The sequence below is a fragment of the Hypoxylon fragiforme genome (assembly GCF_022984875.1).
Source record: "Hypoxylon fragiforme strain CBS 206.31 chromosome Unknown GGS25scaffold_3, whole genome shotgun sequence".
NCBI classification, from domain to species: domain Eukaryota; kingdom Fungi; phylum Ascomycota; class Sordariomycetes; order Xylariales; family Hypoxylaceae; genus Hypoxylon; species Hypoxylon fragiforme.
The window spans coordinates 498,336-510,902 of NW_026054758.1; the positions used below are offsets into that span (position 1 = coordinate 498,336).

Below are 12,567 nucleotides of genomic sequence, written 5' to 3' on the forward strand. Positions count from 1 at the left end.
CCCTTCTGGATAGGGTAAGTCTTCGCGCCGTCTCTCGTCAGCTCGCTGTGATATGGCTTTGGTACCTTGCAGCTCACCCAAGCCCCAGGGAGGGGTTTCTTCACGTTCCCGCCCACACCGGACACAAAAGGGTTGCACTAGAGCTGGCCAATGAAAAATTCAGGAATTCGAAATAGGAATAGAGACATATGTATTAGTATGTAAGAATTTGAAGGAAATCATAGGCAGGTAGGTACATATGTCAGAAACATGTCTGACTCGTCACCTTTACCCCGGCTTCTTTTAGGACCGCTGCCATAAGAACGACAGCACGTAATTTCCCCAACTTTTTCTTTTACGACCTTCGTCTCAACCTTCTCTCATCCTTCAATGCTGAGGTGAGGAATCATCGACGGGATGAGACAATGGGATCTGGGATCGAATGTTTGCTACTTGCCTAGGCTTAGGTACTACTAATACGTCCGATCTCGAAGGGAGGAGAAAACAAAAGAATCAGAGCAGAGAAAGAGACGAACAAAAAAGTGGGAGAGAAAACTGTGTGAAAAAAACGAAGGAGCCAATCAGCAGCCGATCGCATAAGGTCGAATTGAGAGCTGCCACACCAGCATTTCGGAATTACATATGTATCTCTCGTCTCTCTTTCACATGGTAACATTGTCCCTTGCATTAGTGTGAAAGCGATGGGCCGAGAGAGATGGAAATCGGCGACGTTGCTTTCATAGGTATGCCTTCTCGGTTCAGGCTGAATCGGGGAAGGGGCCAGGGACCGGAAGGACGTTCTAGAGCCTTAGTTTTTGCGCGTAGCTCAAGTAACTAACTGGCCCAGGCAGAATTCCTCTGGCGTAATGATGTTAGGTGCCTTTATTTAGTGGTAGAAGGTTGATCTACTACATAGCCTAGTAGGGTGCGAATGAATCACACACACAGCACACGCATACTATGTAGAGAGACCAGCCAACCAACAAACAAGGCATTGAGGCCTAGCAGCCAGCCAGCAGAGGGTGAGAAGGGATGTCTACCCTACGTACATACCCTATCTGCCTGCCTAGGCAAAGTATGCACTCTGGGCGATGACAGATACCCAACATCGGTGCAAACTCGTGTGGGGACACTAGCTTCGTGATACTCTTGCATCACACAAACTTGTCCCCCCCCCTTTTTTTTCTCACTCTTTTCTGCTCTCTTCGTTCTCCCAGCAACCCCCATTTGCGAATCATGTTCGTCATACAACCCCATCCGTGGGCCCGGGAAATCTTCACATTTTAGGGCTTTGCCTGAACTGAAGGATCAGATCATCAACGTGGTAGGTAGGTAGTAGGTACCGTAGCAGTGATATGTACAGTACCTAGTAAGACGGCTGCAGCTTCCACGAGGGAAGGGGGGACTGGGCTGGCTATCTATTCTATTGTTAACTCATGACATATACGTGGTTACTTGGCGTATCTGTTAGTACCGAGCCCTATTTGTTTGATTTTTTCTTTTAGAGAAAAAAAATAATCTTCTTAACCAACATCACATCACATCAGTGACGGGCCCGAACAGCCGGGCCTCTTTGTGTCTGATAGGAAGCAATTACCTGAGGGCTGAAACGGTAAAGGGAGAAAGAATTGATAAGGAAGATAAAAAAAAATTTTCTCCTCCGTTGACATAGATTAAAAATTTCTAAAATTTGCTACATACCTACGTGGCAGGTAATCAAGTTCGGGGGGGATTCCAAGCAAGCAGTACCTACATATGTACGCCTGAGTGATACTAGGCATGTGTGCTTGAGTAAATATATGGAGGTGGCTTACATATTACCAAGCCCGAATACTGCTTTTACATATGTACGTAATGTAATGTAGATGTAGGCAGGCAGGTAGGTAGGTACAGGAAATATAGGTATGTATGTATAAGCTGACAGAATCCGGAGAAGTGCGCATCTACCCGACTGGATGGGTTGGAAATAGACGAAATAGAGCTTGAAGATTAAGTTCCACGAGTACGACTTCCCCTAAGGAAAAAAAATTCAACGAGGTAAGGGGGGGCATTTGCCCTAAATTACGCCGCTGACGTTGACCCTCCAGCGAAGGAAACGAGGAGGAAGAGACAGAGTTACAATCCTCCTGCTGTGATCCGGTCATATCGTGACACGATACGTGCAGATGGGACAATCTTCGCGGGGGAGGGAACTATAGACGGGCAGGCCAATGGACAATCACCATCTCGCCGTTCCCTACCATCGGATACAGAGCAACCCGGATTATTGCGCAATTGCGTTATCATCTAGTTACCTACATCTAACTATCTGTACCCAGAATATCAGAATCTCTTTTTTATTCCCTCTTTTCCCCATGTGTAGCTGGAGATTCACGAATGCTCATCCCAAAACGCGGTGTCGTATCCTTGCCGAGAAGGGGAAAAACTGCCCCCTTTCACCCATTCGGGAAACCTGTCGATTGAATAATTGACAATTGATGATGCACGTCTAAAATGAATTAGATGCATACGAAATTGGGTCTCTCAGCAGCGTGTATCCATCGGTAGATGACGAGATTAACTGCCCGGAATACTCAAGGCAGGCCCCATCAACCGTACGTACATACAGTAGGAAAATGCAAGAAATCCAGCTCTAGTGTGTCCCTGCCATAGACTTTTCAGAAGGTAACACCGGAGGCTGCGGAGGCTGATGAACAGGTGGTGAGAGTGCTAGTAGTGTAATGATGCCATCATGAGTTGCTGCCCGTATCCTTGCTTTTTCACGTATGTAATGAATGATGGGTTGCTGTGTGATTGACGACGTCACATGCCTAAACCAAACTGACCCAGTGTTCCCAGAGCCAGTGCATTGGTTCAGGGCTGGAAAACCCTTTTCCAAGGGAATTGAACAAGAGAAAATGGAGCCCCGGGGAGCTCCCGAACCCTGAGCAATGCTACAACACCCCCCCCCCCCCCCCCCCCAGTAATAGCATAAACTTCTAGAACTACCTAGCGGCATCGTAGGAATGCTGGGTTCATAAGGGGTAAAAACCATAGGCGAACGGGGCGGTTTGGCGAACCGTTGAGCCCCTAATAATACCTATGAGCTTCTAGACTTACCCGAGCTCTCGAGAACCATGCCTATATGCAGATGATACTATAGTTTATGGTGAGATATATACCTGCTAGTGCGATAATTATAATGATATAGCATATAAACATTCATGCCCAGCATCTTCGTCAGTCAATGCAGAAAATAGCGGTGGATATGCCCCTATCCATAAGAAGATAGCAATCGCAAATCGGTTGTTTTGGAAAAAAAAAAAAAGCTTCGAGTCGTTTTCCAGAAGCAAGCTAGGGTTGGAACACATACTGTATGGGCCTGTGGTCGTGAGATCTACAAACGGTTCAAGCTGGGTGGAATGTCCTCAGTTCTTGTAACTGGCTGGAAGCTTATAACCGAACTCCACCGCGATCCTGGAAGAGGATAACTAAGGGAAAAATTTTTCCTCTCTCCTTCAATTTTTCTTTTTCTTTTTTTTTTTTCCCTTTTTGCTTTCTACTGCCAAGTTGGTTGTTCCAGGTAGTTATCCCCGGGGGGGTTTAGATCGTGCGCTCTGACAGCCCTCCAGCTTGGTCGTAAGTTTTGTAGCAACACTACGACGTACATATTACCACGAACGGGTGATTAGGTAGGCCAGTTACTGTAGGGATATAGTGCAACCTGCCTACACTAAAGTGGCCTGCTATGCTAGTACGCTTCTCGACATTGTAAAAGTTTGGTTGCGGAAATCTTGATATCTTCTTTCGTTCGTCGAATAGGCATTCGACATAGAACCTACATTTTGTACCTACACTAATGCAAGGTACGGGCGACCAGCAGATTGCGTACTAGTGTGGGTGCCGTTAGGCGATCGGCACGGTTCTTTCTTTGCCGGCTAGAGGCTTCAAAGACCTTCGATGCTCGGAAAACGTGGGTTTCTAGGGTTTCCAGTTCCCCGAAGATTTTGGTTGCTTGCTCGCCTATTAGTTACCTGCGTACATACCTAACTGCTGAGCGACTTTATCGATTCCCGTTAATAAGGGTTTATTGTTGTTCCGCAACCACGACAATTAATTCCCTACAAGTTTCTATTTCATCATAATCCTCTCATGCTGTATTAAGTCATGCATGAGAAACATGAGTAAGATATATATATTTGTTGGAAAGTCGGATTTGTTGGTTGGTTTGGTAAACAAATTACTCAAAGAAACAATTATGTCTTAGCTTTCCAAGTTGGACACAGACAAAAAAAAAGTGTTTCTATCTATGTAGTTACTGTAGTTGAGGCAAGCCACAACCCGCGCCGATTGGGGCTATGCCAACCAACCAACAATGTTGGCAAACAGGCTCCCCTCCCCCCTTTCCGGGACACTGAAATCTCGGCAGCAGTGACAGATAACAGCCCGGGCCAGTTTGGCACTGCCACGGCCTTTGTGGCACGCAAGGAGCAGGTAGGACAAAGATGTGAGGGCATCTTAGGCTGTGCTTCCAAACGGATGTGATAGGTGATATTTGTTTATTGCGTCCTGAAAGATCCCATTGGTGGCACGCGGCGAGAAGGAGAATGGGGAAAAGGCAAAGAGTTACCGTGGTTAGGTATAACACACACAAGGGTTGCATAGTGCCATAGCTATGTAGGTATGTAGGTATGTAGGTATGTATGTAGGTAGGTACATGTGCTAGGTACATATGTATGCGCAAACATGCAGTGCCCACTGCCCACCCTTAGAGAGAGGGAGAGCAATCTGCTGTTTTGACTTGCGGATGACAGGAAAGCTGAGTAACGAGATACATAGTACCTAGCGGGAGGGTATTGGCAGCTGGCGAAGCGGGACGGGACGTGCAAAGGATATGTGCTTGGAGGGGGGACAGATGGGAAGTTGCAAAGCTTGGTACCTATCTAGATAGCGACCTGATTGAGGCAGAGCGCATTTCTTCATGCAGGGAGCCTGTAAGGAAAGCTTCTACTATGACATAGGAGAACCAAACTATCCAATGTAACTACGAACTCGCTGGGCTATCTACCTAGGGCACGTATTCTATCAAGTTTGTGATGACTTTGGAGAACATTGAACACTGAGGGGCATCTGATGTTTTGTGTTGCGCACTGCACAATTTAATAGAAAAAAAAAGATGTCTGTTTGATTTACATGCTTGCTGTCTTGACTCTTTGACTCTTTGACTCTCATGTGCTCTGAACACGCTTATGCAGCCTAGCATGCAGTCTAGATAGGTTACGTAACAAAAGATGCACCTGCATCGGATATCTACAACTGGTATAATGCATCTAGGGCTTCACCGTCTGGTGATGTTCTCCATCACGCATCGGCAGGAATGGCGGGATGGAGAGATCTTCTGCTTGGGCATCTAGGTAAAAGAGACACCTCAGTCGTCTCATCTGCAACTGACTTTCGATTTTCCTCTGGGCAGACATGCCTAACACAACGCGTCAAGATCAGAAAGAAAACATCGCGTGGCATTGTTGCCAATCACACGCGATTCCCCCCCTCGGTAGTTGAAGATCTTGGTAAGACTGTAGGTCTGCCAATCAATGGAGCCTTCCATCGGCGTGCTGGGGATCGGTGGCCACTGGCCCGGGGTGGGTGAAACAGCTGTATTGTAAGTGGTGCTGAAGATATGGGATTTTGTACAGTTGTATGTAGTAACTAGTTAGGTACATACATTACATCTTCACCGAGTCCCGGACTTATTATCTGAGACTATGAGATGATACCCCCCGGAGAAGAACCATATTTCCACGATTTCTCCGAACTGCTATTATCATAATTGCTGTTCCATTATCACGCACGTCCGACCCCCTTTCCATACCGCCCTCCGTGAAGCTTGTGCCTACTACCTACCTAGCACATATTGGCAAAGCATTATTATATATGTATCGCAGTGGCTGGAAGTACGACATTAGGATACCTGCCTTAGATGGCCTAATTGCAATTGTGTATATATAGTTATAACTACACTATCTTGAATTGAAGTGCAACCTAACATCCATAGGTTAAGGTAGCGTTTGACAACCTTCTTCTTGAGTCATCCTTCCACAGCTACCAAGCTACTGTCAACGTGGTCGGCATTTCTTAGGTCAGGCAGAGTCTAACGTCAAAAGAGGGCGTGGCATTCTTTTGAAAAATAAAGGGTATGCTGACCTGTTCAAGCTGATCCTGGTACGATATCTCGACCAGAACGGCGGGCCATGTGCACAGTATCCAAAGTCTGACCTGGTACCCATGTTCTGCGATGGTTACTAGTGGTATCGAGTGTATCGTGTGTACCGTAGCTTTGGCCGTTGGCACATGCGCACTGTGCCCCCAGCTGTCCTTTCCCCATAGGTCCCCGCCGCCAGTACCGGCTGCGCTTCGAGCCCAATTTGACGGCTTCGTGAGAGTTGCAATCCGATAGAGGTTGAACCGCACCCTTGCTCTAGCCGAACTAGCGCAAATCCATATGTAGCCACCAGGAATCAAAGCCGGGACCGTTGGCCAAGAAGGGTTTAAGCCGAAAGTTGATGTTGGATCGAAAAGGACCTTTACTTACTGGTATGTACAATGTACAATACATGCATCTAGTTTTTGCAGCCTATGATGTATTGGATGTAATTCTTCTACTAAGCATTCTATTGTATGTACATGTGCTACTATAACTAGTACTAAATATCTCATGTAACGCTCTTTCGTAAGATTTATAATGGCATCAAGGTGCTGAATGCCTCTCTACTTACTCACTTGTAGGTACGTACGTAATACCTGGATAGTAAGCTGAAGGCTTCAATGCTTCTTTTGCTCTCAACGAGCATGAATTGGTAATTAGGGAGGGATTTGGTTTAGGGGAACGAGCACTGGGCATTGGGCATTTGCCTCTCGTATGGGCTTAGCTTTATAAATCCTATCCCCGTCTTCTCCAGCCCCCTTCGTTCTTTGCATACACAGTATCTATGCGTACGTAGATGTGAGGACCTCCATTGCGGCTATTCCGTGCTACGTATATGTTGCCTGCTATTATTTGTTTTGTTTATTTGGGCATGTTTCAAGCGCCTGGAGACTGGAGGATAACGTTGTAGATGTTTGGACTCTGTAGTGGCTCGGCGTTTGTGAGTGGTGGAGAAGGCGTCTACTGCGAAAGACACAGCCAGCAGAACAGGCTCAGAACAGGCTCCGATAGAGGCGTCAACGCTTCAAAGAAACGGGTTCGTTAAGAATTGGATTAGATAACTCAGTGCTACTAGTGTAGTTGCTCTAGTGCCATAGTAGGTAAGCCGTGGATCGTAGATACATACATACAAATATACAATGTACATATCTTCCCCTCTATCAAAGATTCAACATACGCAGATGCACATTTGCACACAAATATTGGAAGTGACTGGATGCCTTTAGAAGTTAGTTCAAGTGATGTACGGTTAGTTAGTACCTAGTAGTTTACATGTATGCAGTAGTTAGAACCATTCGATGTTGATAGGGACAATACAATGGATGTACAATACCCAGGTATATATATATACACTAACCTAGTATAGCATAGCTCAGTTAATGTTATTAGAAGCTTCCCTCCTCTTATTAACTTATTAATCCAGTAGGTTAGCTCAATTGCTTGTCAAGAGCTCTTTCTTTCCTAACACCTGCAAACCCCAGTCTAGCTTATAAGCAAGTCTGAGCGGTCTCGAAGTGTCATCCCAGTTGGTCGGGCTCCTAAAGTTCAAGGTTACTAATAAGCATGCTAACACCTACAGGGATTAGTATAGTAAAAGGAAGGAAAGGGTTATGATTTTATGGGGAACAACGTGAAAAAAAGAAAAGAAAAAAACTAACTACCCTAGGTAGGGAAGCTAGGGTAGCTAGTAGGGTAGCTAGTAGGGTAGCTAGTAGGGTAGCTAAGGTAGGTAACCAGTGCAAGACGGCAGGGCGGTAGGGCCGTCCTTGACCCCATTTCTGATTCCTTTAGCTTTTTACATAGTAGTGCATTTGCTTGGCTGCTGGACACTGGAGTCAGTGGAGTTCTTCCACGGCACCAAATCGACCGGAACGAGCCCTAGTAAAGCCACCCGCTTTACATCCCGTCTTAATTTTTTATCTTTTTTTCTACGGTACTATCCATATGTAGGTCACTGGTCTACACTTCAAGTATCATTGAAGTATGGATGTATGGTCTATTGTACAACTTACACCCATGGATGCCTATGTATCATACTAGTAACTAAAATAATAATTTTTCATTCTTTTTATTTTTTGGGATTGCCTAGTCACCGAGCCACTGAAGCCAGTCAGTGCACCGTACCCAGGTTAACTATCCCCAGCAACAGACGAGGTTACTAACTAGACTTTCCCTTCTCGGGTTAAGAAGAAGAAGAAGAGGAAGAAGAAGAAAAAAGGGATTGGATTCTTGAATTCTTGGATTCAACTTTTCTCAGAGGTGCATTTTCTTCATCTTTCCTATCCCACCCACCTTCGCGCAATACCACCGTGGCTTCTGGAGAAACTACCAATAAACAAGCATTCTGTCTGACCTGAGATCCTGGGGAATAAACGCTCAACTTGGACTGGCACGATATATTTGCTGCAATTCCTCGTTAGTTTGAGCCATTGGCTTATGCTGTACACTACTTACACTACTCGCCAAACTTATCGGTTCTGTCACGGTGCAGACACTCAAGGTGCTGCAGGGAGAAACGACCGCCTAGAGGGACCTTAAGAGATTTGTGTCAGGATTAGCACGATACCGCTTATTTGATTGGAGAGGCGGTATAGATTTTTTAGTTGGGTTTTGTTTTATTTTTCGACAGACCAGCAACGAAGGAGAGAAGAGCAACGAACAGCACAGCACGGCAGCCCGATTACAACCCCACGAAATTCACACTACCCCAAGCTACACGTGGACCACTGTCACTACCCGAAAGTTGATAGGGCAAAGACAGTCCACAGTCTTCTGAGTCCACAGTCCACTGGTACACGTATATACCCTTTTAACAATTGGACATTTCCCACCAGAGAGCCTGTCACGAGGTTGGGATACATACTATCATACCATCATACCAAAACTACCCTGTCTACCCTGCCTACCAACACAACACAGCACAACACAACACATCACATCAAACGACCAAACGGTATAGTCTACTACTCTAGTACTCTACTAAGTAGTTTCGTCACTAGGCCCTAGGTCTCATCCTTAGTCTATAAGACGTTGTATCAATTTTTGGCACCGAAGAAGAGAACCGAGCGTTTTTTTCTTCTTCCCTTTTTTCTGCTTCCCTTTCCTCTTTTTGGTCGACAATCTATTTCCCAAAATAGTGCTACCGAGGATCCTGGATGTATTTATTATCTTGACGTATCATCCCCCCACCAAAACAGCTCCACGAACTTTGACGTTACCGATCACGGTAACGCGACGACGACAATAACAACGTCAACTATAAGATAAACCTTAAGTTCGCAATTTTATCTAGACGACCGGCGTATCCACCATCGATCACGCTACTTCTTACGTCATGTCTCCCAGTTTACGACCTCTTCAACTGCCATTGCTGGTGGAGGAGAGAAGGAGGAAGGAAGAGGAAGAGGCCGCACAGCGCGAAGCAGAGGTAGATGTACCATATAACTTCTACACGACCGATTCCTACTCTTCAGATACGACGTCGCCAGTAACGCCAACCTTCTCGGCCCGTGGTCATCTGCGCTGCTCCAGTTCCATGTCATCTTTTGACTTAACAACTGTAGTAAGCTCTGATAGCACTTCGTCGCCTACGCAAACAGCACAGAACTCAGGCAAACGCGTCCTACCCGACGTAGAAGAGGAACCAATCGAATATGACGACGACTCGGACTCAGATTATGATGATGCATCTGACTCTGAATTATACCAATGCTTATGTTTGTTTCCACTTATCCTATTATCCGTGATTCTCTTCGTTCTAATTATATCTGGTTTAGGTGACGAACCTTGCATCCATAGAGATACTGATCTAATGCAAAGCACGTCAAACTTTTATACGCGTAAGAGTGCCGACTACGACTTAGGTTTCTTCAGCGATGGCGATTTTAGCTTCAGTCTACGCTCGAGGAAGCGCAAAGATGGCTCTGAGTCATCCTTTGCCGGTTTCTCTCATCGTATCGGTTCTCGATTCCCTTCTCTCAGTAAATGGAAATCGTCGAAGCCGTCTAGTATAATCAGTTCTCCAGTATCCGAATATGGGTTCGACCAACGGCCGATATTATCATCTCGCGCACCTTCGAGCCGTTCTTCTTCCGTCTCAGCAGCCCCTAGCAGAAAACGCCAAGACCGTTCGAATGATCCCGCAGTACCGCCTACGCCTGCCCTGTCACGTTTTGGAAGCAGTGATAGCTTTATGCAGCTGGGTGGAGGGTTCGACATCAAGAAGGCGAATGACATCTTGTCATCTATTGAGCGCGACCGCAGATCAGCGATAACACCGCTTCTACCACCTATCATGGCTTCCTCCACCGAGCAAATCTTAGCGCAACAATCTGGATTGGAATCGCCTACCATTGCCTCGCAGTTTTGTCCGATAGATGATGAAATCTACTCGTCTGGTATGTTGTCTCCACCGCTTAGTACGAGACCTTCCAGTTCTTCTCTTCGCCACATGCCAGGTTCGGTGGAGCTTCCTCAATTACCCGCGCCGGATGCCTGGTCTGATCGCTTGGGGCATGCAAATTACACCATTGTTCCGAAGCCGTACAAGCCCGAAACATCCGACCTGGATTCTCTTCGCCAATTTCGCGGCGACTGGGAAATAGCACGAGTGAACTATACGAAGCACCTTGCGCGAACTGGGGAACATTACGGCCAGACTTCTAAGACGTATGCGCTAACCGAAGCTAAATGGGCTGAGACCCAGCGCACATGGCGCAACCTACACGACGAGATTGCGGAGGCGGTTGTGGCTAGCGGCGAGGCGACCACGTGCGAGAAATTCGACGAAGGTGTTTTGACTACGGTACCGAAGATGTACGCCGAGGGAAAATTCCCCGAACGCGGCGACGAAGACATTGTCGGTCCCATGGTGCGAGAAGCCACTATGATGTCCATGGACAGCGTGGACCGAAAGGGGTCCGGTTTTTGGCGTCACTTAGCCGGCAAAGTCGGCCTGAGGAAGTAAACGACACACCTCAGTATAATAATTATTTTACATGACGACCAAATTTCGATCGCCTGGACATTTGTTACGACCATTTAATGACGATTTACGACCCCTTTATGTCGCTCACGCTCTTTTCTTTACACCGAGTTTCATTTCTTACTGTTTTACGTCTAGCAGCATAGAGAGATACCATTTGTCGTTATTTTGGATACCATTTAGAGGACGACTAACGATCCAAGTACCCCAGTCCGCCCGTCACACGCGGCATTCGCATACATACATGAATACAGAATACATACGTACGCACGGCGTCGGCGCAAATCTGCATCTGCAATCGAAAAAAAAAGTGTCTTTGTTTTGAAATTTCCCCCCTGAAGCCCCCATTCTCCTTCCCAACGCGATTTTCCCTAGCGTTTATCTCCCCGGTGTTTCTAATCGGGGAGAGGGAATCTCGGCGACCCACGTTATGCATCTGCACGTACGAGGCTAGGATCGACGGGAAGTGCCAACTCTCGGGTCATTACATGGACTCCTTTTTTTCAGGATTATTTTTTTACTTCTTTCTGTACACCTGTTCTTCACACATGCGAGGTTTTTAATACCTACCTATCCAGTGTCTCTAATTCGGATAGCGTACCGGTTTGCATCAAGGGAAAAAAAAAAGAAATGGGAAACGATCGAAAACCGCGCAACATGACATTGAAGAACAGGATGGAAATGAAAGAAGTGTCTTTTTTTATCATTTATCATTACTCTCTATTATTATTACCTCTGGTTGTTGGGTGTTGGCTATTATTAACTGTTTTAATTGGATTGATTGGTATTCCTTCGCGTCTACCCGGCATATCATATCATGCTTTGCATTGGAAAAGGCGCTCTTGGGGAAATTTTTGTTTTGATAAAAAATGCAGAAGAGATCCGGATGGATTGGGTTAAAGGCTACCCTACTACACTGCTAACTATTACCACTTACTCTTCCTGGGTAGCCTTTTTGTGTGTGGTACTGTACTGCAGTTGGACTGTACATCGCTTTTTTTTCTGCTTCTGTCCAACTCGAATTGTTGTGTTGGAGAATCAATCAAGGAAAGGAGTGAGTGAGTAAGTGGGGGGACGGGAAGGCGGGTTGGTGGGAGGAATTCTAGAAGGTGGTTGAATTGAGATGCTATGGAGTATTTTCGGTATACCTAGCACAGCACAGCACATTGTTGGTCTGGCGTGCGGATGAGGGAACGGGCTACCTAATTTGCTGGGTTCACTCGCAAGCAAAGCAAAAAACAAAATTCGAGAAAAGGGACTGCAGCCTCTTGAGGACCAGAACCTTTTGGACTCGGGCATTTTGGGGAGTTCCTGGGGTGTGTGTATGTATGTATGTGTGTGTGGCATATCCATGTGTGTGTAGGTGTAGGTGTAGGTGTAGGCGTGTGTATCTGGTTGACGAACGAGGAGACGAGGAAGA

The 12,567-nt window shown here is 46.2% G+C and overlaps 1 protein-coding gene across 1 annotated transcript; it reads left to right on the forward strand.

Annotated features, from left to right (window-relative positions):
* Window positions 1-9,009: 9,009 nt before the first annotated feature.
* GGS25DRAFT_162951 (uncharacterized protein) lies at window positions 9,010-11,233 on the forward strand. The gene is made up of 2 exons (XM_049256509.1): window positions 9,010-9,879; window positions 9,940-11,233. Exons 1-2 carry the CDS (start codon window positions 9,498-9,500, stop codon window positions 11,127-11,129), a joined length of 1,572 nt encoding a protein of 523 aa, XP_049118527.1. The 5' UTR covers window positions 9,010-9,497; the 3' UTR covers window positions 11,130-11,233.
* The last annotated feature ends 1,334 nt before the right edge of the window (window positions 11,234-12,567 follow it).

Bases quoted from the DNA above. Each gene is read 5' to 3' on its own strand.
- GGS25DRAFT_162951 (XM_049256509.1), top strand. From the start codon at position 9,498: ATGTCTCCCAGTTTACGACCTCTTCAACTGCCATTGCTGGTGGAGGAG. The intron at 9,880-9,939 runs GTTTGTTTCCAC...TATCTGGTTTAG, and splicing joins TGAATTATACCAATGCTTAT to GTGACGAACCTTGCATCCAT.